The 24365-nt window shown below is 37.8% G+C and overlaps 1 protein-coding gene across 7 annotated transcripts; it reads left to right on the top strand.

The window, feature by feature from the left end:
- Positions 1–66: 66 nt before the first annotated feature.
- CRYZL1 (crystallin zeta like 1) lies at positions 67–24352 on the top strand. 7 transcript variants are annotated; one of them, XM_054833297.1, is made up of 15 exons: positions 144–195; positions 904–985; positions 1373–1444; positions 4102–4179; positions 4708–4780; positions 5396–5440; positions 9630–9698; positions 11746–11879; positions 12695–12806; positions 16633–16656; positions 17789–17887; positions 18607–18728; positions 19209–19314; positions 21016–21061; positions 21748–23115. In XM_054833297.1, the coding sequence occupies exons 3-15, from the start codon at positions 1379–1381 to the stop codon at positions 21845–21847; spliced, it is 1074 nt and encodes a 357-aa protein (XP_054689272.1). In that variant the 5' UTR covers positions 144–195; positions 904–985; positions 1373–1378; the 3' UTR covers positions 21848–23115. The 7 variants fall into 7 exon arrangements, with proteins under 7 accessions (XP_054689290.1, XP_054689272.1, XP_054689280.1 ...); XM_054833305.1 differs by lacking the exon at positions 144–195 and adding an exon at positions 206–228; XM_054833286.1 differs by lacking the exon at positions 144–195 and adding an exon at positions 216–273.
- Positions 24353–24365: the final 13 nt, after the last annotated feature.

Here is a 24365-nt window from a genome sequence, read left to right as displayed (position 1 = left end):
GTCCTCGCGTGCCGCTGGGGGGCGCCTGCTCCCGCCGCCTTTTTTGTAGCGAGTGACAACCGCTCTAACCAATCACGCATCGGCTTTTACGTCGAGCGGCGGCCGCCGTGGCCAATCACGAGCTTACGTGGGGCCTCTCTGGACGTCGCGGCTGGGAGCGGGGCGTGGTACTCGCGGTTGCCGGAGGGCGCCGAGGTAGGAACACGGCGGAAGTACCGGTTTGTCATGGTAACCGCCGGTCGCGTGGGTGGCGGCGTTTCCCGGGAGCCGCTGGTGCGTTGTCTCGGTTGCCTGGGGCTCTTCCCGACGGGGACCCCGGGGTGAAGGAGGCTGGGTGCCTCGGGCAGGCTTGGAGCCCCTCAGTTTGGCGGCGTCTCTGCGCAGGTTTTTTTTCCGGGCCTGGCCCTCGGCGGGCGCTGAGGGGCTGCTGTGGCGCCGCCGGTGTCACGGCGCGGAGGCAGAGGCGGGCGCTGGTGAGGCATTGGTCTGTGCCCCCGCGCCGAGCTGCTCTCCAGTGTGGTAAAGCACTGGAATAATAGCAGCGGCGTGGCCGGTGGCACTAGCGGAAGCGGGCGCAGCTTGGCAGCTGCCCTTGGGGAACGTGTGGATGCTGGGGCCGCAGCGCGCCGAGAGCCGGGCGAAGTGGCCCGATGCTGTCGAGCTCGGGGCTCCCTGCAGGTGGGGCTGGGCCGGGCCGGGCCCCGGCTGCCGCGCTGCTCTGCGTTCCTGAAAGGAGAAGTGCCTCAGGGTGGTCCCTTCAACCTCGGGTGTCCTCTGAGGGGTTAGTGCTGGCTGCCAGAGGCAGTATAGTGGCCGCATGGTTTTCTGCCTCTGCTCTGTGCTCTTCTTTTTCCTATAACTTGGAAGAGACCTCTTTTTGGCTTTTTTTTTTCTCTCTAAAAGGCTTTTGTTTGTTGAGAACAACATACTCCAAGTTGGGAGAGGAGACCAAAAACCCAAGTTGTGATTTTTAATGAAGTAATATGTAAGTTTCTTTGTATTCCTGCACTGGTTATATTGGCCTTTGTGCTGCCTCTGAGCTAGTCAAATTGTGTGCCTTCCAGCCTGGGTGGCAAACAACCTATCTACTGCATTGGATCACCAATCAGTAAATCCTGTGTATCATTCGTTGCCTTTTGCTGTATATCCTCAGTCCCTAATATTTGCTATGTTATGGTCAACAATACTTATGTAACCTGTTGCAGGTAATGCCATATCTTGCCTTATCTGATGATCTGTTTTAAAACTTGGAAGGACTCATAGGCCATGCGTTGCTTGCAAACAATTGTTATTCTGCTTATAAAGTAATGCAAAGCTTTAGTTACTTGTTTGCTCTTTAGCTACTACGTTTGGTTGCTGTGTCTTTTTTCAGATCACTATGAAGGCCCTATATTGTCAGCAGAATTCACCTGGAGAGGAAATGACATTTGTCTTCCAGGAAAGAGTGAGTTCCCATCATAATAGCACTATTAATTATTCAGTGGAAGAAGAGAGTGTGACTGAATGCCACAAGGGAATTTAAAGCACCTAACTTTTCTGTAGACTTAAAAAAGAACTGGTGTAATCCTTGCACATACAGGCAGGTAAATGAAGTAAGGGAGGTGTATTTTGCTATCATCATGCAGCACTTGGCAAGACCAGTGCTAGATTTCTCTGTGCAGTTTTGGTGTCCATATTTTAAAAACAAGTTTTGCAGGCATAACAAGTGAACCCTGGTTTCATATGGATTCACGTCTCCTGGTTGGATTTTTCTGGTCACTGAAAAAGTAGAAATATAGCTTGAGAAATTCATTGTGTTTAGAGTGTTCCTACTGTTATTTTCTTTCCTCTTGTGAGCTCTTTGCTCCTAGTGAGGATTGAGATCACAGTGCAGCCTTTTTCTCAGAGGCACCAATAAGTCTCCTTTGTCTAGCTACCTATTTTCCTACAACTTAAAGGAACAACAGGAAGACAATTTTTCTGTCAAATTTAGCTGAAACTGTTGTGCTAAAGAGTCTTTGTCAGTTTGATGTAAACATTAATAGGCTAAGTGCGTGCACGTGAGCTTGTGGCGTAAGTCTAAAACAGGATGTCAATGAGTGTATATCGATGCAGTATTGGTGTCTGAAATGTAGAAAAATGTGTACGTGGTTTTGAACCTGTGTTCTTAAATCTCTTACACGTACAAAATAAATTACTATAGATACCTACGTATACCTGTTTAATATAGATACCTAAATATACCTATAAGCTGTGTATCAAAATGAAAAAATATAGTACGGGTGAAAGTCTTGCTTGAGCAGCTGCAAAGTCCCAGTAGTGAAGCACATCTAATGAGCCACTTGAAGAGAAGGATGCAATGAGATGGGTGATTTTGATACAACCAAGGTGCATATTATGGAGCAGTCTTAGGTATACTTAAACTGGTTGTGAAATTGGGCTTTTGCTGAAAAGGTTTGTTCACCTTTCAGTGGCACATTCTTGTTCTCTTCCTCATAATGGTTTTAGGAGTCATGCAGCTGTAAGGTGAGATGGATCAGCCTACTTATCCAGGTGAAAACTAGTAATTTGTTGCAAGTTCACATTATCGTGATGGCTCCATCATTGCTAGCTCCAACAGAAAGAAGATGATGGGAATATGTAGATGCTGGCAACAGGTTAGCCAGACAGCTCTGGTAAGGTCAAAAAGTCAGTAACTTGGATGAAGAATTTCCATAGCAAACCTTCTTTATATGGTGCTTGGCCAATTCCTAATAATGACATATTTAAATTATGGGGGCAGGAACCAGTTAACAGCAGAAACATTTCATCATCTCTTTTTGTTCTTAAGACTTGTATTCTTTTATAAAGAAAAGCAATTTTATTATGTGCATTGTAGCAGTACTTGGGTTCATTGAGTTATGCATACCAAAATGATAGTTCCAAAAGACAATACAATTTTAAATTTACATAAATTCCATAAGTCCTATAGATTCTAACTTTTTTCTTTTTTTTTAAACCAGAGATGTGGTATTCATATAGTTCAACAGTTTAACGGCTTTTCTGTGTTGTGGAACAAAGAATGAGAACCCACTTTAGTTTGTTTGAGGAGCAGGAGGTCAGTCTGACTGGCAAAATGCCTTGAGGTTTTAAAGGAACAGCATGTGTTTAACTCAGCTGGGGTGAGAAAAAGTTCAGCTCAATATTCCTTGGACAGCGGTTACTGTTTCTGTTGCTAAGCCTAGGAGAAAAGCAACAGCTGTTTCTTGGGAAGAGTTTAAAAAAAAAAAAAATCAAAGAAAGCTTAAATGCTTAAAAATATATCTTAACTTCAGAAGTAGAAACAAAAACTCTCTCATGACTTTTCTGGTAAGTGTTTCACTTCCAGTTCCAACAGGCATCTACACTGCAGACTACAGTATAACATGGAAATACATGATTTTGCCTCCAGTACCTGAGGTAGCTCTTCAACGTGGATAGTACTCAACTACTTAAAATCATTTCAGATATCAATCCCCAAACCAAAATTTGAAATAGTGAGGAGAGGCTTCATTAGTAGAACGCTTTTATATGTGAGGTAGCCATCATTTGTGGGACTTAACACCAATTCTTATCAGTGCTGTTTCTTTGACATCATCTGAACTACTTGAATATTTACTTCAATAAGTTTGTCAGTACAGTATGTCAGACATTCATGTCAAAATCATCTTAAAATTCTCCATCACTCTTGCAATATAGTTTTAATATTAAATATCTGCTTCCTTCTATTTGTTAGACAGACACTAGGGGGATAATTACATACTAATGTTCTTTCAGTTAAGGGTGTGGTATTTAACTTGCAGAAAAAAGAAAAAAACCCAACAACAACAAAACAGAAAAATAATGTCAGTGTCTGTTGAGGTTTAGTAAGGTCTAGTGGTCAGTTTGTAATAGTAATATACATGTACTCAAAATGGTGTTGTAAATCCATTGTGATATCAGTACTCTTTTCATTGGAAAAAAAAAAAAAACCAAAAATTCTTGCTCTAACTACAAAACAACCTAAAACAAAGACTGTGGAAAAGTGCTTTCAAGAGCTTGAGAGGATCCTGCTAGCACATTCATGTTGCATTGTATAATGTAACATCTGTAAATTTGTCCTAGGAAAACCTTCCTCCTACAAGAGACAATGATGTGAAAGTACAAGTTAGAGCCTGTGCACTGAGCTGGATAGATACAAAGGTATTTGCTTATTTTTTTATATAAAAGCTAGAGGTGTTTACAGTTTCTGTTGAAGATCTAAGCCAGGGCCTTAGCTGGTAATTGGCACGGTTCCATTTATGCCATCTGAGGATATGGCTTTACTGCTGAGAAAGATGGCACAGGATAGATGTGGTATTCTTGCATATCTCCTTAAATAAAAAGCACCTGTAATTTAATTCCTAATTTATGGAGAAAGATCAGTTGTCATTTGTGAGTTCTCTTATAGTAAAACCCTTTTATCATTCTCTGCATACTGATTTTAAGTCACAGTTTGGCTTGCCTGTTAATAATTCTTTTTATTTTTTTATATGCTTCTAAATTTAAATAGAGAAAATCAGTGCAAAAGTTTTAATAATAAATGAGGAGTGTGTCTACTTTTTTCCCCTCCACATAACATTTTGGTAATGGCCTAACTTTCTTACTGTGAATATCAAACACTGTAAGATGATAATAAATATGCAAATTTTGAGCCTTAGTAAGAATGTTCTAACCATTGTTTTCATCTAGCTTTTGTCAGAAATTAAACTTGAGAAGGAGCTTCTACCTGTTGGTCGAGAAATTTCTGGAGTTGTATTGGAAGGTAAGTTAGTATAATTGTCTTCTGAGGGTATGAAGCAAGAATTAAGGTCTAGTAATCCAGAACAAATAAATACTGTTTGTATGGTACACCTTTCTTAATGAGGCTTCCCCTAAGTCAATAATGATACTGAAATGAAAGTTAAAAAAGGAACTGAACTGTAACTCCTGCATGTCTGTTCAGAGTTAAAAATAAGTTGCACAGCCGCTTTCTAAATAAAATATACTGAAATCTTAAGATATTACCTGCACGTGCTATAACCATATTTATTTGTTAAAATCATTTGTTGGAATAGTGAAGAAAAAGTAACATTTAGGAATTTCGGCAGTGTTTCACTGACATATCCACCTTTGATGTGTAGTTTAAAGCCTGGATCTTTCAAACACATATACGTGTGTGTACTTGCATGTAATTGTTTGTGGATGGGGTGACAAAGTTTAGTGAATTAAACATTTGGTTTTGGTATGTGCAAATTGAATAAAAAATTTTTTCACTAGCAGGGTATATTTTTAGTTTTGTGAGCTAGTGATAAACAGTGCTTTCAAATGCATGTTCCATTTCAGCTATAAACATTTATCTTCATACCTTCTTTCCTCCTTTTCATGTGTTCTTCTTGAGTTGGAAGAAAGGTGACCTTTTTTCAGCCAGATGATGAAGTGGTGGGTAAGTTAATGCTTGTTTGCCTTATCAACTAACACAATTAATAATCTTTTTATAATGAGCAGCTGAGGTTATAATAATTGCTAATGCTGAATTAGACATATATTTTCAAAGATTCAACTAGTGTCACATAAATAAACTCTTATAAATGAGAATTCTAAAAGTGTTCTCTTAGGGAAGTTTTCGGATTATAAGAATGGAAATTCAGGTCCCCAGCTAATGTAATCTGTCATAGTCCTACTGCATTCACCAATTGCTTAAGAATATACACATGGGTCCAATTAGCCATGTGGAGTGAGTGTTCTAAAGGCAACCATCTGAATATATACACAATTATTTGTATTTATAACAGCCTCTTGATGTAATTAATATGTATCTTTTGATTTCTGTGGGTGATACAATGTCTAGGCTTATGTTTCCTGTGAGGATGATATAAAAATAAATCTTTAACTGCTAGTGATGAATCTCATCCTTCAAGCATACTGAAGACTGTTCAGTTTCTTCTATGTCACGTCAATTTCTGTTTGAGTAAAGAAATCAAGAGTGGTCCTAACTTAAATCTGCAAGTAGGTTCACCAGTTCTATTGGATTTTCTGAGTTGCCAAAATCAATTCACATACTCAGGTGTTTTGCTAAATGCAAGGCCACATTTTAAAAGAAATGCTGATTCAAGCTGCTCGTTTTCCAGAATCTTCATTTTTACTGCGCATTAGAGTTCTTGAAAGTGGACTTGTTTCTCCCCGAACTTAACTGCAGGGAGTCCATGCTTTATGATCCTGCTATGACATTATTGTCAGAGAAGCCCGTCAGAAAGGCAAGTGGTAATCACTGTATTTGTTGTTTAAAACAGACTTCCAGGTCAAAAATCACACAGAAAGTGTTTGGGGCTTTGCTTTTCCTGGTAAAACTTTGACAGACCTTTTTATCATTAGCTTAAATCTAATGGAATGAGATGTGTGATTATTATTATTTATTCACCACAGAAGGTATAATCGTTACAGTTGGGAATTAATATTCCATTTTATGGGGTACAGAAGTGGCTTTGCTTTGTTTAATAAAGTAGAACAGTTATGGCCAGGCATTTTCTGGTCTTGCATATGAATTTGAACTATGAATAGTGTTGTTATTGTGAGCAGTATTGCTCATTTGGTTAAATATCTTACTGACATATGCTGCATCTGTTGAATTATTTTAAAATAGTATTTGTGTTTCAATCACCTTCTATTGTAGCTGAAGGAATACTGTTTCAGTAAGTAGTTAGGGGGGAAAAAAAACCCCTTTGAAAATGTGCTATGTGGACCTGAGAGGTCTGAGTGACGTTCTAAGTGGCTGTGGGAGGGTTGGGGGTTTTGGTGAATTAGGACTTCATACCATTCTTGTTAAATATAGAATAAGTAGTTTGAATCAGTTAAGCTACTTCAGGGTCAATCTAACATTAAGAGAATCTCTACTTGGGTCATGAAACAAGGAGATTAATTTTGTCTGAGACTTCTGTTGTCTGTGTTTTTTATTCTTGAATAATCAATGTTTGTGAATGCAGGTACAGAAAATCAGAATTACACATATGGAAATAGGAAGATGACTAAAACAGCATTAAATACTTTTAGCCATAAAAGAAAGAAAACCCACTTATTTAAATACTGAAATCTCCTAGTGCTCCCTTTCAAACAGCTGTTCAACCTTATGCACCCAATACAGATGCTATAAAGCCAAAAGATAGGAGTGAGAAATATTTCTGTTAGGGTAAATCTTTCCTAACAAGCACTACTTCCCAGTTACTATTGCTGTGTATAGTTAATGAACGAGCAGATTTAAAAGGAAATGAGCTATTGCCAAATGGTTTGGTTACTTGCATGCTTAATAACATCAAACTGTCCCAAAATATACAATTGTCAGAAAAATATTTCTACTTGAATTTTACAAAAAAGCCTGTCCTTCTATTGAAGACTATAGTCGTGATAATACTCCTTACTGAGTTTAGCAGTAATAATATGGTAATACGGTCCTTATTTATGAGTCTACTCTTTTTCATGTAAGAATAGTACTGTGCTCACTGGAAGTACTTGGGGTGTTAAATCATTAATCTGTTCATAAAATCATACCAGGTATTGTTTCTCGCTTTGAAAGTTTTTCTGATCCCTCTTTAATCTTCTAGAGGAGATTTCTTTGTCTGTATAATGTATTCTCTTATACATAATCATAGCATCATAGAATTGTTTGTTTAGTTAAGGAAAATACAGTAGTAAAACCTCAAACCAGCCAAAAATCTTTTGTTTTGAGATACATTCTTGACTTTCTTTCAAAGTCAGTTTTATTTGTTGCTCTCAGAATCTTTTAGCACTCAATTATGCCATATTCTTTGTTATAATAAGTGCAGGGGAAAATGTTCTGAGAGTTAAATTGGCCACAAACACTTGGAGATGTGAACCTAAATATAAACATACATGCTTAGATTTACTGGTCATTAGCCAATTTGCATGTCAGTTCTTCCGTATGCCTTGTTACTGAATACGTATAATCAATGCATGAAAGCCCTGCACTATATGGAGTATTTCTGACAAGTAAGGTGAAAAATCTGATTTTGTACTTGTTTCAAATGATTGATGTGTATAGCATACATAAAATAAAGGTGTATACTTCATGTTGGAGCTTCTGTAAGCATTATGAGGTATACTAAGGGGCATGGTTCTTTAAGATGGCTATGTCTTTCCCTCAGTATAAGGGTCATGTTTTTGTGAATGGATTTAGAGACCCTGAAATCAATGTGAGTTGACAGCAATGTATAACAACTCCTTGGAGGCTGTCTTGAGTGTTAGGAGATAATGTGACTTGTTCCTGAACTTTTGTGTCTGTCAAGAAAATGAATGTCTTCATGTATTATTCATTCTGTGTTTTGCTTTTTCTATAGTAACGTTAGAATGCAAACTGGTTTAGGTGCCAAGGCTATTTTAGTTTACTATAAGGAATTTTTTCTTAACATCTGAAATAGGATGTTGTATTAATCATCAAAATCTGAATGATGTTTTAGAATAGAAGAGATATTTCTTAGGGACGTTCTTTCATAAGTGTTTATATTTTGTATGCTAAGTTAAAGGATTAAAGGATGACTTAAGTTATAAAAGTAAAAGAGAATTGATGTGTTGTAAGACAGTGTGTTCTGTTCTGAGATTCTTGTCCTTGTATTATTTCCTAATTGCACAATGGCTGCTGTAGATAGCTACTTTAGACTTTTTATTACTATTCTTCTATAGAAAAACCCTTGAGATACCTGCAGATGTATACAAGGACTGTAGGGTAACCAGCCAAATTTGCTGAGGATTTTAAGCTAAAGCCCTTGCTTTGGTCTAAATAGAGTATAAGATTTGGATGGGAGAGGGAAGAAAATATTGTTTTACCAAGGATAGAGGGTACATACATTCAGAAGACTGGTCGAATGCCAGAACCTACTGTTCATGAATCATCTTCTCTGGCCAGTGGAGGAAAAAAAGCACTGTTGTGACTAGGATGGGTTTTCTGTTCTTTTCTGTTCTTTTCTTTTCTGTTCTTTTCTTTTCTGTTCTTTTCTTTTCTGTTCTTTTCTTTTCTGTTCTTGTTCTGTGTTTTGTTTTCTCTGTCTTCTATTGGTGTTTCTTCCTTCAGTTCCTCTTTTCTGTTCCAACTTTTTAAAACAGACTCACACACTCTTGCTGCTTCTTCCTCTGCTTCTTTCTGTCCCTTTTTTGCTGCCTTTGCTAACAACACGTGTACAGGTGTCAGGATGGAAGAGTAGAGGTATCTGTAGTGTGGCTTGGAGTGTGTCCATTTGCAGTATGAGAGCTCAATTTTCTTCTTTGTTAGCCACAGCCCAGAGTAGAAACAGGAGCACTCAGCAGAGTGAGAGCAGTGTGAAATGAGTTCGACATGACTGGACAGAAACTAAGCATGCCAGTAGCAAAAAGCACTCAGTAGTGTCCCTGTTCTTTCTCTCCCCAAACCCAAACTGCTGTTTGGAGCACCTTTGGAACCATCTTGTGCACTGTGGCCATAGAGATTACAGGCTGTTACCTTGCCAAGTTCTTTTAACCTGTCATAAACCTGAGAAGGCGGCAACTGAACCAGAGACCAAGTGGAACTAGCAATTTCACTAGGAGCTCATTTTGGTTATAACGTATGCTTGTTTGAAATTAAAGGTCTACATTCAATTTCGTTTCAGGAATTTTGCCCCTGGATTCTGAAGAGTCGGGTCTTTGTGAAGTTATTCTAGTTCATGAGCATTATTTGGGTACGTAATTCATATGTTTTGCTAATATTTACATTTACTGTATCTTTAGACTTCAGTTTAGCTTTTCTAATAGGGAGCTAATTAACTTGGACCTCTGGGCAAACTTGTTCTGTATAGCAACATTCATTCTGTCTATTCGACTTGTTCATAGAAGCTTTGAATACTATGTACTCTCAAGGGCTTTTTCTTTGCTGTTATCATTTAATGAGTTAATGTTTTGCCTAAACCACACAAGCTGACTCTTTTTTTTTTTTCTTGTTTCCCTTCTGACTTCCCTTTTTGGTGCTTCATTGTCTTTCTACTTTTTCCTTACCTCATCTGTCACAAAATTAAATGAGAAGAAATTTTCTTTTTTCCTCACTTTGACTCAATCTAGGAATATCACTTGTGACCAGACTAACAGATGGAATAAAATTAGCAGACTAGAAGCTGGAGAAAGGAATTTTCAGGGAATGAAGATCAGGGAAAACCTAGTATTGAAGCTTTCTTTTCAATTATTTTGAGTTTCCAGTTTCCCCTTTCTGGGCATAGAGTGCTTTCATGTGTAGACTACTAAATTTGGGAATCTCTGTGCTTCTCCCAGCAGTTTGTTGTGTTACTTCGAGCAAGCTACTCTTTTGCTCAAATTAGTTTGTACTGTGTTTCTGCAACTGTCCATGAATTCAACCGGTGTAGTTATGAGGTGACTCCTTTAAATTTGTTTATATAAAAACTGAATCCCTACTTTGATTGTGTAAAATATGGTAAAATATCCTCTCCATGGTTTGGGGTGTTTTTATGTATGTGAGAGGTAAACAAGCATTAATTCTGTTGACTTGTTTGAAGATGAAATCTTCCTGACTAACTATGACAGTTTTTGCAAAGTAAGTCATGGACTCATGGAGATGAAAAAATAAGGTTTATTCTTTCTAACACCTAAAGACCACATCAAGCAAAACAATATCTAGAGGTTTGTGCTGCCTTATCACTATTTACAGTAACTATAGGCAGAAAATATTTCTGGCTTTATGTTACCTTCAGTAGCTTGCTTTGTGCTAAGTAGTATGAACTGGCACACAAAGTGATGATGCTGGTGATGATCCCTAGAATTCTTTTCCAGCACACTGATAAATGATCCCAGGGGATCACATTGCTTATGGTGGTTTATAGCTTCCCTGATTCAGGCTAAACTGTCAATTCTTTTGCTTAAAGGGACAGACCAAACTTTTCCTGTCTTTTTCCTTTCTAGTGTGCCTCAAGAGGATTGCACTTACTTAGTTCAGTTCTATGCTAGACTCTCAGCTGGGCTGCGATGGTTTTGTAGCTTAGTATCAGGGTCTCTGCTAAATCATGTAAATTGCTCACATTAAAAATGGTGTTTGAACTTGTCATTTCTCGTTAACAGAGTACTCCATTAATATTACCTCCCCAGGCTTTTAAGCATATGGATAGAATGGGAAAACTGTTAAGTGTCTTGTAGGTAGAGACAACAGAACACAGAGATGATAAATAATGTTATCTTGACCTTTATCTCTCTTAAAATGTGTTGTAACCTCCAGAAGCTGTTTATAACAATGGATTGTGAAGTAGTAGATTCTGACCCATAGAGAAGGAGAATTAGGAACTCACGGGTTGGAACTCGCATTGTATGTTTTCTGTGTTAGAATTATCTTTTTGAAAAGAAGAGACCTTCTCAGATCATTTCTGTCAGGAGGTTATGGTAGGAAGTGTGTCTCTTTCTCTTTTTTCCTGTTTAAATACTGTATTTGTATTTGAACTTGCTTGCAGGAGTGCTTCAGAAGCCAACCGATTATTCTTGGAATAACAATTGCATTTTCCACTTTGACTCTCTTGTAGCTGACCTAACACTGCCATGAGCGACAACATCGGAATATTGCCTTTGTGAAATAGATCATAATTACACCTGTAGATGATTTCACTTGTACAATTTTCTTTCATGGTTTAGAAATTGATGAAGTCTAAAAACTAATTCTGAGTGAAATGCCAGGGACTTGCTGGTTTTTCTTCCCCATCTGTTTTTTATTTGTTTGTTTTTCCCCAAACTTAGTTCGTAAACCAGAAAAAGTTTGTTGGGTTGAAGCAGCCGGGACTGTTCGTGATGGTGTCCGAGCATACACAGCTTTGCACTACCTTTCCCAAGTGTCTCCTGGAAAAACTGTCCTTGTAATGGATGGAGCAAGTGTAGGTAACAACTGCGCAATAACAACAATTTTGGAACAGAAAGATTACCGTTGCTGTAAATAACTGTCTTTTCACCAGAATGATAGGATTTCTTACAACATACTAAACTTATCAAGCCTTGTATTTTATTCCTGGCAGTGCCCTTAACTTAACAGAGTAATAGGAAAGGCCTTCCCACATAAGATACTGAGCCAAGAACACAGTCCTTTACATGTGTGGGTAGTGCAGAGAGGTGGTTCTTTTCTGGTGTTTTACATTGACATAGTTTTACCCTAAGCCCTCAGGTATAACTGGAAGAAAGTGTCTTAATTTTTTATTCCTTTCCCACCACTGCTTTTAAACTTCTCTTAGATATAAATAATTTCATTTGCATTACTGCAATCTTTATTGCTAATGAAGATGTGGAACTTGCCTCAGCCAAGATTCATTAATGTAAATGTGGCTGGGGCTTTTTCCTTGGTAGCACTTCTTCCTTCAACAACCAAGCAAGCCCAAAGCAACAAGTCACAATTGCAGTTATGGTACTCACGTTACATAAAGTAGAATCCGAGCTATTTTGTTGAAGAGGAGAGCTAGTTAATTACTAAAAGTTACTTCAGAGCTTCCCAGTCAATGAAAAGACTTTTTTGGCCTCACTTAGAACAGAAGCAGATCTGGGAGTATTCAGATTCTTGGTGCAGGTGTGTTTTATTGAGGGAGTAAGTTCATTACTGGATACTCTCCTGACTTCTGAATGCCTGTTGCGATATAATCTTTCTTAAACAGCATCAAATTGTTGCTGTAAATAAATTCATCTACCTTTTTTTCTTTTGCAGCCATTTGGTACAATAGCTATTCAGTTAGCACAACATAGAGGAGCTAAAGTAATCTCTACTGCATACAGTCTTGAAGATAAGCAGTACCTGGAGAGGCTTAGACCTCCTGTGGGTAAGTTATATTCTTCAGTGCTAAAGTTTTGCTAAAGAATATATCAAAATATTTTATTTTTTTTCTTTTTAGACTAGAGATTTATTTCTGTAGCTGAAAACTGAAATACAAATCTATAAATAGTTTTAAAAGTTATTCTGTACTCCATATGCATGTAATTTCTGGTTTAGGTGTATTTAATGGCATTTTTATTCTTCATTTAAATTGTAATGACTGTCTCTCAGTACTTTCAGTCTCACACGATAGTGCTTGAGTGCTGGCTTTTGGCCCTAACAACTCAAGAAGTCTTTTCATGTTGTAAAGTTGTTGCTTGTGAACAAGAAGGAAGCATTACTAAATCACCAGTATCACAGTGTGTAATCTAGGTACCTGAGCCAGAGTTCAAATGTAATCGTATGCTTGAGATACAGTATTCATCGAACTCAAATTACTTCTAATAGGATTTTATCAAGCTGTGTGGCAGCTCAGTTTCAAGTACTGTCATAACTGTGGCTGGATGTTCAAAGGCTCTGCATTTTCCTATTTTCTAAATGAGTTTTGCATTAGACATCATACTTGCATTCGTCTATGACTTCTTCCATTTCTTCTCTTTGATACTTTGAGGGAAACCTCCCCAAAACTTAAGTAACAGTGCTATTTGGACTGTGGGAAAATACTCTCTAGAAGCTACTAGCATCTTTCCTGATCAATTTTTTTCTCATTGCAGTGCTGCAGAGTGGAGGAAAGTAGAATATTTCTTTATTCAGTTTTAAAATAAAGGATGGCATTTCAAAGTCCAGTTTGATTGCAGTCCATGAACTTTGCTGTACAGTGAACAAAAGGTTAAAACTAGTGTCTGATATTTCCTCCTCAAAATGCAAAGACTGCCGCAGTATAATCACCAAGTTTATTTGTCAGTGTATGATTTTTGTTGTCGTTGAAAGAAGTATAGGTGAGAGTAGCTGTGTCTCTTGTAAGAATACCTTTGTGAGGGAAAGTATTGTGTAGTCAGCTACCACGTTTACATATATTACAGTTGCACCAATCAAAATGTATATGGGTTAGATGAGATCTGATTAAAAAGATAATGTCGAGGTTAACTGTCCCTGACTCTGACTCCTTTCTCCTTTGTTGTTTTGCGTAATAATATTGTTAGCAATCTTGGCTTTCCAAACAGAGAATTAGAGCAGTTTTCAAATCTCTCTTCTTAGCGACTCTCTAAAACCAGGCATTGCTGATAGGCAGGTGCACATAGTATTGTCCTTGTGTTCTCCCTGCTGGCTCAAGTATAGCAAGCTAGAGAGGGATGAAATAAGCCAGAGAGTTGCTCTTTAGACACAGAGAGAACAGAGTTCTTGTCAATTTTAATTCCTTTCTGGCTCCCGAGAACAGAACTAGCAATGGAAGCACAGAGACAACACAGTGTGCATGTGCATTCTGGGGCTGCACGTTCACACACATCTGCAGTGCTGGGGAGTGATTCACTTCCAGCCTACCAAGTGAGTATTTAGCTCTTCCAGTAGTGGCTTTGGAGTGTTGATAATGCAGCAGGAAGTGGAGTGCTGTGCAGAGGTCATTACACAAGAGCAGGGAGAAAGACATTTTTGCTGTCTGACCTAAATGATCTTCAAGAGGGAACTGCAAAGTTTTGTGTTGGGAATGTAATAATTTCTTCTAAGATCTGACAGACTTATTTCTCTAGGCTTTTGTATTACTTCCAAATTTTTGCAGCTTCACAAAAAAGCTATTTTCTCCTTATTTCAGAAGTCTTTTTTACTGTAATAGTAGGCGTTGCAGACATCAGAATGTAAGGCGTTTTTGTGAATGCTGTTGATATGTAGAGGTTTGTTATGCCAGCTGTTACAGGGTGAAAGAGTAAATACAAAAGATCTAAAGCTTCGCTTTGTAATAATTTCATGAGTATATTTTGCTAATGATATGAAAACTTCATTAGCTCAGAAAGGACTTTGCAATTACTTTTATTATCATAGTCCTGTCGGCACATATGAATATGACTTCGGGTTGCTTGGCATATTTACTTTTTGCTGCCGTTTTTAAGTTCTATGAATGTTGATATAAAATAAATGCTCTAAGTAACCCAAGCATAGCTAGCTATATCTAAGCTGCCTTCTAATGTCTGTGGGCAGAGGCTTTTTCAGTTTTCTGCTTGTTTAGGGGGGGTTTTTTGTTTAGTTTTTAGCAAGAGTCTATCAGTTGTCAATGAGCAGCAGTTTGTGTTATCAATGTATAGCGTAACTAGCCGCTTCTTAAAATGGCTGAAATAACCATCTCTTGCAGTGGAAAGGCCATTGCTTATGTGGCTCATGTATGTGCTTGTTTTATAACAATAGGAATTTAATTTAGCGTTTTTGCAAGTGTTTGTGGGACATAAATATTAGCGGGAAAAAAATTAATTGCAACTTCAAATAAAGACATATAACCTGGATACAGCATTAAAAAGAGAAACAGTTTGAGTATGAAAGCACAAAGCCACTGTTTTTGTGGTTTGGGGTGGGTTTTTTGGGTTTTGTTTTGGTTTTTTTAATAAATATGATTCCAGTGTCTGAAGTAGAAGTTCCTGTTCATGCTTAAGGATTTATATTTAGACCAACAGGATGAGGTCTTTGCATGTCTTCAGTAATCTCTGGAGTAATTTAATAATAGTATGAAGGAGGGGATTGTAACAAATGTTGAAATTTTAATGCCCATATTTCAGACTAGAGACAGAATATTACATAAATAATGTGATGAGTTTCTGTTACAGAACAGAAGAAAAACATATAAGTACACAGGCATATATTTCTTCTGTTCCCAAGGTTACTCCCTTCTTTTTTTTTGTTTGGCTTCTTGTTTGTGGTGGGGTTTTTTTTGGTGTTTGTTTTTTTTCTTTAAAACAATATTGAGCTTTCAGTGGATACGTTTCTGGTAAGAACTCATCAGTGATTTCATGGCTTTCTTGAGCATGTTCAATAAACAAGTACCAGATCTTTTGTGTGACAGTTTTTAAACTCTCTAGCTGAATTTAGTGGGTGCAAGTAAACTCTAGTAGCAAGTTGTGGAAATACTGATATTTCTCACCAACAGTGAAAGAAGAGAAAAACTGAAGCCTTTGTACTAGTCAGAATAATGTTACTTAGAAGTCGTGCAGGTCACAGAAGAAGAAACTGAACTAATTTACAAATGTTTTGTGAGAAATTTTGCATAAATTCCAAAGGATTATAGGAAATTATATTATAATTTGTGTCTCAGCCTTTTCCACAGTGGAGAGAAATTGTTACAGCATTTTGCTAGGAAGGAAACTGAGTAGGATTTTGATGAGTACTGTTTGAACTATTGTATTGGGTTAAGTAACAAAACTGTGGAAATTTTTGCTAAACAGAAATCAGAAAATAGTCAAACTGATAAAACTACTGCCTTTCTTTTGGATAGTCGGGCTTTGAGTCTATTAAATCAGAGTTATTCTCAGAAAGTGAAACTATTTGCAGAAACTTTATACCATGTCAAATTGTCACGTTAAGAAAAAACTTTTAACTTCTTGACTGAAGAAACTAATAAGAAAAGAATATTATGTGGGTTTATTTGCATATGAGGAATGTGACTATAGTTATTAAATTGATGTGACATCTATATTAAATTATGACAATATGTGTTCTCTTCAGCCAGATAAGTTGACTTCAGTGAAAAAATTGAATGATTGACCTAAGAATTTGAATGCATGTTATGATTTGATTGGAAGGGGGAAAAAATCCCAAAGCATTAACCGAGTACTTGTTAATATTCTTCTTAATAACCAGTTTCTTGCAATTCTTCTTCTCTTTCCTTCCCACCCCCTGTGATTAAATTCAAGAAGGCATACGGCAGCCTTTAGTGGGTAAGTACACATCGCAAATTTGAGTTTAATCCATTATGCTTTGGAAATGTGCCTCCAGATTTATTTGACATTATTTCAGTTATCATTTTGCTGAGAAGTCTTTGGCCTGTTTAGTTTCTAAATGTTTGTTCTGCCTCATAATTATGAAACAAAACTGAAAACCTTAGCTGCTACTTCTCTGCCCTAGTTATTCCTGGTGCTGTGGTTTATCTTTACAACCGTCTATAAATATGGTATCGCAGATGTAAGTCACTAATACATTTTCTTTTCATACAATTCAGAAGTATTTCAAGAGGAGATGTAAATACTTCCATCGAAATATTTATTTAATGACCCAGAGAGCCATTTAGAGGTTAAACTTATTAATATATTACTTTTTGCATGATGTTTTTATCTATGCTGTGAGATAAGTAACGATGTTACTAAGCATTATTTTAAAGAGAACATAGATATTATAAGATTAAAAGACTTGTTGGGATCATAAGAAAAGTCAAGTCAGTGCCTTATAAGCGACTGAATTTATAGTGGTTTTACATGTTTACTTCTGACTTGCACTAGGAGACAGGGCTCCATGCCAGGGAGAGTAGGGTTTTGTGTCCCTCTCTGATGTGGAAGCCAGAGAAAGGCTCTGCAAGGGACTGGCAGGAAGCAGTGGAGTTTATGTAAAGTCAGGAAAGCAAGCTACTCTTGGAAAACTCTCCCAAACATTACTGCTATGGTTATTTGATAGATAATTTGAAAGTTGGGAGACATGAAATAAGGTGCCTCCTTATCTTTTGGCCACTCTCTTTTGCTTCAATAGCATGGCTAGTCACTCCAGAACTTGGTATTTTTGAAGGCACTATTGGAAAGGAAGAAAAGCAAAGAATGAACTTACAGGATTTCTAATTCTTACAGCAGCATACTTTATACTTTTGGCCTAAACAGACTTCTGAGTTTTATTTCTGCATTAAGCTAATATGTATTTTTGGTGTTGATCTTGCGCCGTATTGGAAAATTAAAAAACTATTGGCTAGTTTTTTAATTTAGCTGCAAACTTGTAATACTTTCAGAAACTAGAATCTTTCTGTTCTGCTCTGAATCTAAACTCTGCATTTTTATTGTAATTGACCAAATGTACTGCTCTTTCTAGCTCGAGTGATAGATGTGTCCAATGGAAAGATAGATGTGGCAGAAAGCTGCTTGGAAGAAACGGGTGGCCTGGGAGTAGATATTGTTCTAGATGCTGGAGGTATGAAAATCTGGTCTTCAGAGCCCCATTAGTGTTTTATTATTATTATTTCCAAATAATATAGGTGGAGGCTGCATCACCTCAAATGGTTACATTTAGTTGCTTGTTCCCATACAATTTTATGTATGTATCTTTACTCAACAGATCTCCTTAAACAAGATCTCTTCAAGATCTCCTCATATCACCCTCTAGTGGAAGCATCTAATACTGTTAAGGCATCTGCTATGTTTGAAATTTTCCTCTATTTAAAAATGAAAAGAAAAAAATGCGTTTACAGAGTAGAGCTGTGACATCATTGTTTGTGCTACCTTTTGTTAATACAAAAATTACACTAACTTGTCAACCCATATTCTAAAACAATCATAATAGTTGAAAAGTCTGAAGTTACAATTGTTAGCTGAAATAATTGAAGAACTTCTTAAAGTCCCACTGAAATGTGTTAAAAGAAATATATATTGAATTTCTTAAATCTTCTACTTTCTCAGATATTCTCATGTAACTACCAGCATAATTTAATTATAGTGCTGTTCCAGACAGCCGTCTTTCATTGTTTTCATACGCGTATATTGCAACTCATTTGTATCTGAAGACATAGGACTGTAAAGAATCCCAAGATACATGGTTTACAGTAAAGGAAAAGATGGACACTTCATTCTGAACAGAACTTTCTTCTGAGCTCGAATGAATTTTTCTCCCCCACCCCCCTCCCCACCCCTCAGTAAAATTATATAGTGCTGAAGATGAATCAACTTCAAAATCACCATTGCTGCCTCATAAGCATGATATCATTACTCTTCTTGGCATTGGGGGACACTGGATAACCACAGAAAAAAATCTTCAGGTAACGATACTGTGCCAGTAAGTTAAATTTGTACTATGGTGTGTGTATATATATATGGATGTGTCTGTGAGCTTCTGTCATGGCTGAATGGTTCCCCACTGTACAGTAACATCAGTTGTCACTTAAGAAAACCTTCATATCCAGAAAATGGGAAGTATATGGCATTAATAATAACTGTTTTTATTTTCCTTTGGGACAATTTTGGGGCTGTCCTCTCCAAGATGAGAATAAGTTATATTAATGGCTTGGCTATACTGACAAATTTTAAAGGACCTATTTTGTTTGACTCAGGGTAGTAAACTGTTTGACAAGACAGAAAAGTATCATTTAAAGCTGTAAATACTACAAGTTTGCTAAGTTTTAAGAATGGGCAAGGTGTGGGGTTTTTGTTTGGTTTTTAACCATCAATATAAAATAACCATTTAACATTTATTTTTTAATAGGAAAATATAAATAACATTCTTCTTCATTTTGTTTAAGCTGGATCCTCCAGATAGCCATTCCTTGTTTCTTAAAGGAGCCACAGTCTCCTTTCTGAATGATGAGATATGGAACTTGTCCAACATACAGCAAGGGAAGTATCTCTATATCCTTTTGATGGTCATTTTGAATGCTGACTGCTAATATGAGTGAATGGAAATAGAACTGAAAATCAACTAATAGATTCTCTTCTACTCAGTCATGTAACCACAGGCTTAAAGGTCAACACAGTTAAGCATGCAGTGTAACTAAAATATAACATAAACTCATGTTTTAAGCTAGTCTTTGCATTCCTTTTAAATAAATGTCTCTACGTGCTTCATTAAAAGCAGTGCTGAAATAGAAAACACACATTCTGGAGAAAATGCAATATTTTGGTTCAAGATGGAACTAATTAACCGATGATTTGATTCTATAAGGTTTTATATTATGCATATGACATTTTGGAATTCTTTTTTTATTTTGGGGCAGTAGATGCATCATCTGTAAATCTTAAGGCAGTCAGTTCAACTGTAAAAGTTAAAGGTTATGAAGCCAAAATATGTTTCCTTTTTTGCAATGTTACGTACATAAAATTTTTTGAGTGAAGACATGGGTGCAGGAAGAGGAATGCCTCCTTCGTTTGCATTACCTACGTTTGGCCTTAAGCAGCTGGACTCCGAGCTTTCCTACTAGCATGACAGTTTTCAGTGGATCGCTTCAAGTAATGGAAGGTTTGTCTTTTTACGGCTTTAAGGACCCTCCCTGTTCTGTTCTGTACTGCACTGCAGATTACGAGATCTGCTGAATCACTTTTGCAGTTTAGCAGAACGGCAGAGGCAGGTGAGGATTAAGTCATTATATTTGTGAAATGACTAACTGTACTGCAAGGATATCCTCCCCTCCTCCACTAAACTGCAAAGGAGATTAGGCAAGGTCAGGCACGGTAAGGACGTATTTATGGGATGCAGGTTATCATGAATTGGTTTATAGTTTGATATTTTTGTTGAATGCTTACTCTTACTGAGTAGTTACCCACATATAAAAAGTAAGCTGACTAAACAGTAAGATTTCTTCTGTCGTTTCCTGGGGTATCTTTAATAACAACAGCACATTTTATTACAACAGGCTTTAAAAGTTGAAAGGAAAAAAATCTGCTTGCTTTTTTTTTGTATCTGTATATCTTGTGAAATTCTTGAGCATATGGCATTAATATCATCTGAAGAAAACGCAAGGTGATCACTTATTTTAAAATGGCTTGAGCTTTAAATATTAACCAGATTGCTCTTAAAATGAAGGAACATTATTTTTTGAATTTCTTGTAAAGACTAAATACAGCCTCGTCTGCTGCATTGTCATGAATGTTAGTCATTAATTCAAAGATCCCTTACAGATGCGCAGTGGTGTGCCAAGAATTTACAGACTGCTACATTCCCAACTTTATTTTGATTTTTACCTCACGTGTCTGTATGAATAGTAGGGATAGTTAACAGGTACCAAAGTCTGTCATCTTCATTCTGCACCAAAAAAATGCAATTGATTGACAAATGCAGCCTGCACTAGTACAACATTAATCAATCTTAACTCTTTTGCTTTATTTTTCAAAATTCTATTTTCTGTATTTCATTTCTGCATACTATTTCAGGAAAGGAGGTTTCTGATATATAACCAAGTGCATAAATCTGATCCAAAGATTGGAATTAAGGTTAACTTTCATTTTGCCTTGATCCTGGTGGTTTTGTATCAGTACAGGGCTCTTGCCAGCAAACATGATTATAGAAAGATTTATCTGTAGATATGCTGTTACCTTGACAGTCCTCTTAGATACCTATCTTAGAAGATATAATGGAGAAATTATCAAGTAGCATTTTCAGGTGAGAGATGTGATTTTTTTTTTTTTTTCCTTCAGCATTAGAAGTAGAAAACTCTTGTCAGCACTGTACTGCAAATTTACATTGGGATGCTCAAGAAAAGATGCCTTACATAGTTTACATGCAGCGGTTTATGGTCTGTTTGTAATATAGCAAGCTAAGCACAGGGAAATTTGGTAAACCCCAGAACTATGCTGTATGTCAAAATTTAACAGTGGCAGCACATTCTTTTCTTGGTGGAGAAAGAGCACGTATCTGGGTGCTCAGCAGCGTGTCTGATTGAGAAATGGTGTTGGCTGTAAAAGATGTTAGGTCTGGCTAATACTCCTCTGGGAAGAGTGACAGCTTCATTAGGTACGAAGACTCCTATAATGAGGTGGGAATGGAAGCTCCTTTCTCTTAATGCAGGATAACAGTACTGCTGTTGAGCAAAAGCCTCACCACCACCTTTTTTCTTTTTCTCCCCCCCCCCCCCCCCCAATAAGGATATCTTTTCATTAAATTTTGTTTCCTGTTTGCTTTAGGGCTCTTCCCTTCTTCTGTGAACCCAAGAAAAGCTATAAAACTTTTATTTTGTTTAAGGAGTAAAGTTTACATAGTGAAAGTAAAGTCTCTAGCAGTAGTCCTGTGATATTTCTGTTGATCTGAGCATGCTCACCAGACACTTCTGACATAGTGTTCCGTTTTAGGCCTCAGCTGGATGAACCGATCCCATTGTATGAAGCCAAAGTTTCTATGGAAATAGTTCAGAAGAATCAAGCAAGAAAAAGACAAGTCATCCAGTTCTGATAGACGATTTCCTGATTTATAAGCCTGTGGAAGACAAAGAAACGTAATGTATTTGAGAAGTAAATGAGTGTATACTTTCAAATAATTCTGTAACCAGAATTTAAAGATCTTTTGTACCTCAGCACAAATGGTCTGTGAGGCTCCTAGGACTTCAAGGGTTTTTTTGGATCCACTTGCACAGAATGTGCCCATCAGCAACTTATAACGAGGCAGTCTTGACATACAAATCTTGTCTGTCCTGCCCCAATTACAAATGTCAGGAAGATCTACAGGCAAACTCAGTTGCTGTTGTTTTTCAACCATAAGAAATTAAAGGGGAAAAAAAAAAAATCTGGTGGTTTTTATTAGTACTACCTTCTCCAGCCCCTACCAATATTCACCTTTATATTTACCTTTTGCTTTTGACCGCATTGAGACTTAAAGCCTTTGATCCACATTTGAAATTGTTATTTAATTGAAAGATGGGCAAACCATTGCCATCAGAATTGGCAAGGATGCTAGAGGGGAAGGATATGGTACTGACAGTAAGAGTTCCCCCCACAGCTGATTTTCTTCATTTTAGCAGCCAGGCAGTACACCTAGTAAATCTAGAGTCCATAAGCTGATACAATTGCATCATTCAGATGTTTGACACACTTCATGTATCTTTGAGATCTTTCCAGTAAGACCTTCCTATGCTGTGCACTTTCACTTCCCCTCTTTTACCCACAGTCCTACGCCTAGCATAGCTCAAATCTGTTTATCCAACATTCTCCATTACTGTGAACCATCTGCAAATCAGCAGTAGGGAAGGAGCTGCTGTTTTTCTTTCTTCAAAGCATGTGGCTTCCTACTTGCTCTTATTTGAGAGCAAAAACACTTTTTTCTGTTCAACTGTGCTATTCCTTTTCACTGTGGGGATAGCTCAAACAGTGGACACTAGCACTTTAAACCAGTGTAAGAAGCTGGAACATTTGGGTAAAAATAGATTGTCTAGAACCATCATTAATCTATTTTCTATCATTCACTGGACTTGTAGTAGGTTCTTGATAAAAGATGCGAGAGAAGCATATAAAAGCATGAGTAAATATTATTTTACTACTAATGTGATGTAATGCAACCTTGAAAATAAGTGATGCTTTTATGCATGTGTGTACACACATTTAAAGCATGCAAAACCTCTGTTTGACATTTATTCTGAAGCTTTGTACCCAACTGTTTGGTTTTTTGTTGGTGGTGTTTGTTTTAGCTTAAATGTTTGCAAAATAAAGTAGATCAGAGGAAACAAAGTAAGAGTTAAAAAATAAGGTTTCATAAAACAGGAACAACCACTGACAAAGCTGCGGAAGAAAGATTTTTATAGTATAGTTTTTATTTTACTAGATCTTTTGTTAATAGATATGTTGCTCCTAACTACATATGTAAATGTCTTTTGAACCTCATGTACAATAGACTTAAGGCTAGCTAGTGCTGAAGAGGTCTTGGTCTTTCAGCCGGAACAGGTTATGAAGCAAATGTCTGTCCTTTGGGTGTTAAGCTGCCTATTGGTGCATTTAGTTGGCTGAGATGTCTCAGCATTTTCTAATGCTCTTTAGTAATGTGAGGTTTGGATTTGCATGGGCTTGAACAAGGGGGTTGACGAGGCTCCTTGAGCAGCTGCCTCCTCTTTCGCCCATTCCCTGACAGAAGAAAGCAGCAAGTAGTTTGGAGCGCGAGAGCCAGGCTCCCCAGCTCTGGGCGGAGAGGCTGCCCCATGCTTGCCTGTTCCTTCATAGCTGTGACAAGAAAGGCGCAGGTGCTTCACTGCTACCTGGACACTGTTCCGACAGCCCCATGAAGGCTGCTGTGGTCTCCTATAGCACTAATAACAGTGTGAGCCACGCCAGCTCAGGCTCTTGCCCAAGTTTTGCTAAGGATGTGTCCATCTGCTGTGGTGAGGTTAAGCCCTGCACAGCCAGATGACGTGTGTATGATACATAGATAAGGGCAGCCACGTCTTCAAACACAGCTTTGCATCTGGATTAGTTTTATAATCCATCGCTGGTTTATTTAATGGCCTTCAGAGCTGTATTTTGGAAAAGATGATACGTCTAGCATGGGCTGAAAACTACTGCCCCTTTTTTGGTGGCGAGGGGATGGGTGCCTTTCTGCAACACTCCAGCATGGGCCCTAGCCAGTGCCCTGAATCATCACCAAAACTACTTTTCTGTGCCAAAGAGGCAGTGTGCATTTAGTCTCACATTTCACACAACTGGAACCACGTTTTGGTATCTTCACAGGTGGTTTTTGCACTGGTGCAGCCACCTGGCGATTTCCTGGATACCTGACTAGAAATTCATGCTGGTTTCAGAACGGATTCAGAACTCCATTTACGTTTATTTAGCAGTAATGCTTTTCTTATTTACTAGCCGAAGCGGGGAGGAGAGCGGTGGCAGAACAGGTGCCGCCGTCCCCGGAACTAGAGGGGGCAGCTCACCGCCCCCTCTCCTCAGGGCCCCGCGCCCTCCGGGGGCCGGAAGAAATGGCGGCGGCCGCCGCG

The sequence above is a fragment of the Grus americana genome, chromosome 1, assembly GCF_028858705.1.
Source record: "Grus americana isolate bGruAme1 chromosome 1, bGruAme1.mat, whole genome shotgun sequence".
NCBI lineage: Eukaryota > Metazoa > Chordata > Aves > Gruiformes > Gruidae > Grus > Grus americana.
Note: the sequence above shows the minus strand (reverse complement) of the source record. Positions and strands in the feature narration are given on the sequence as shown.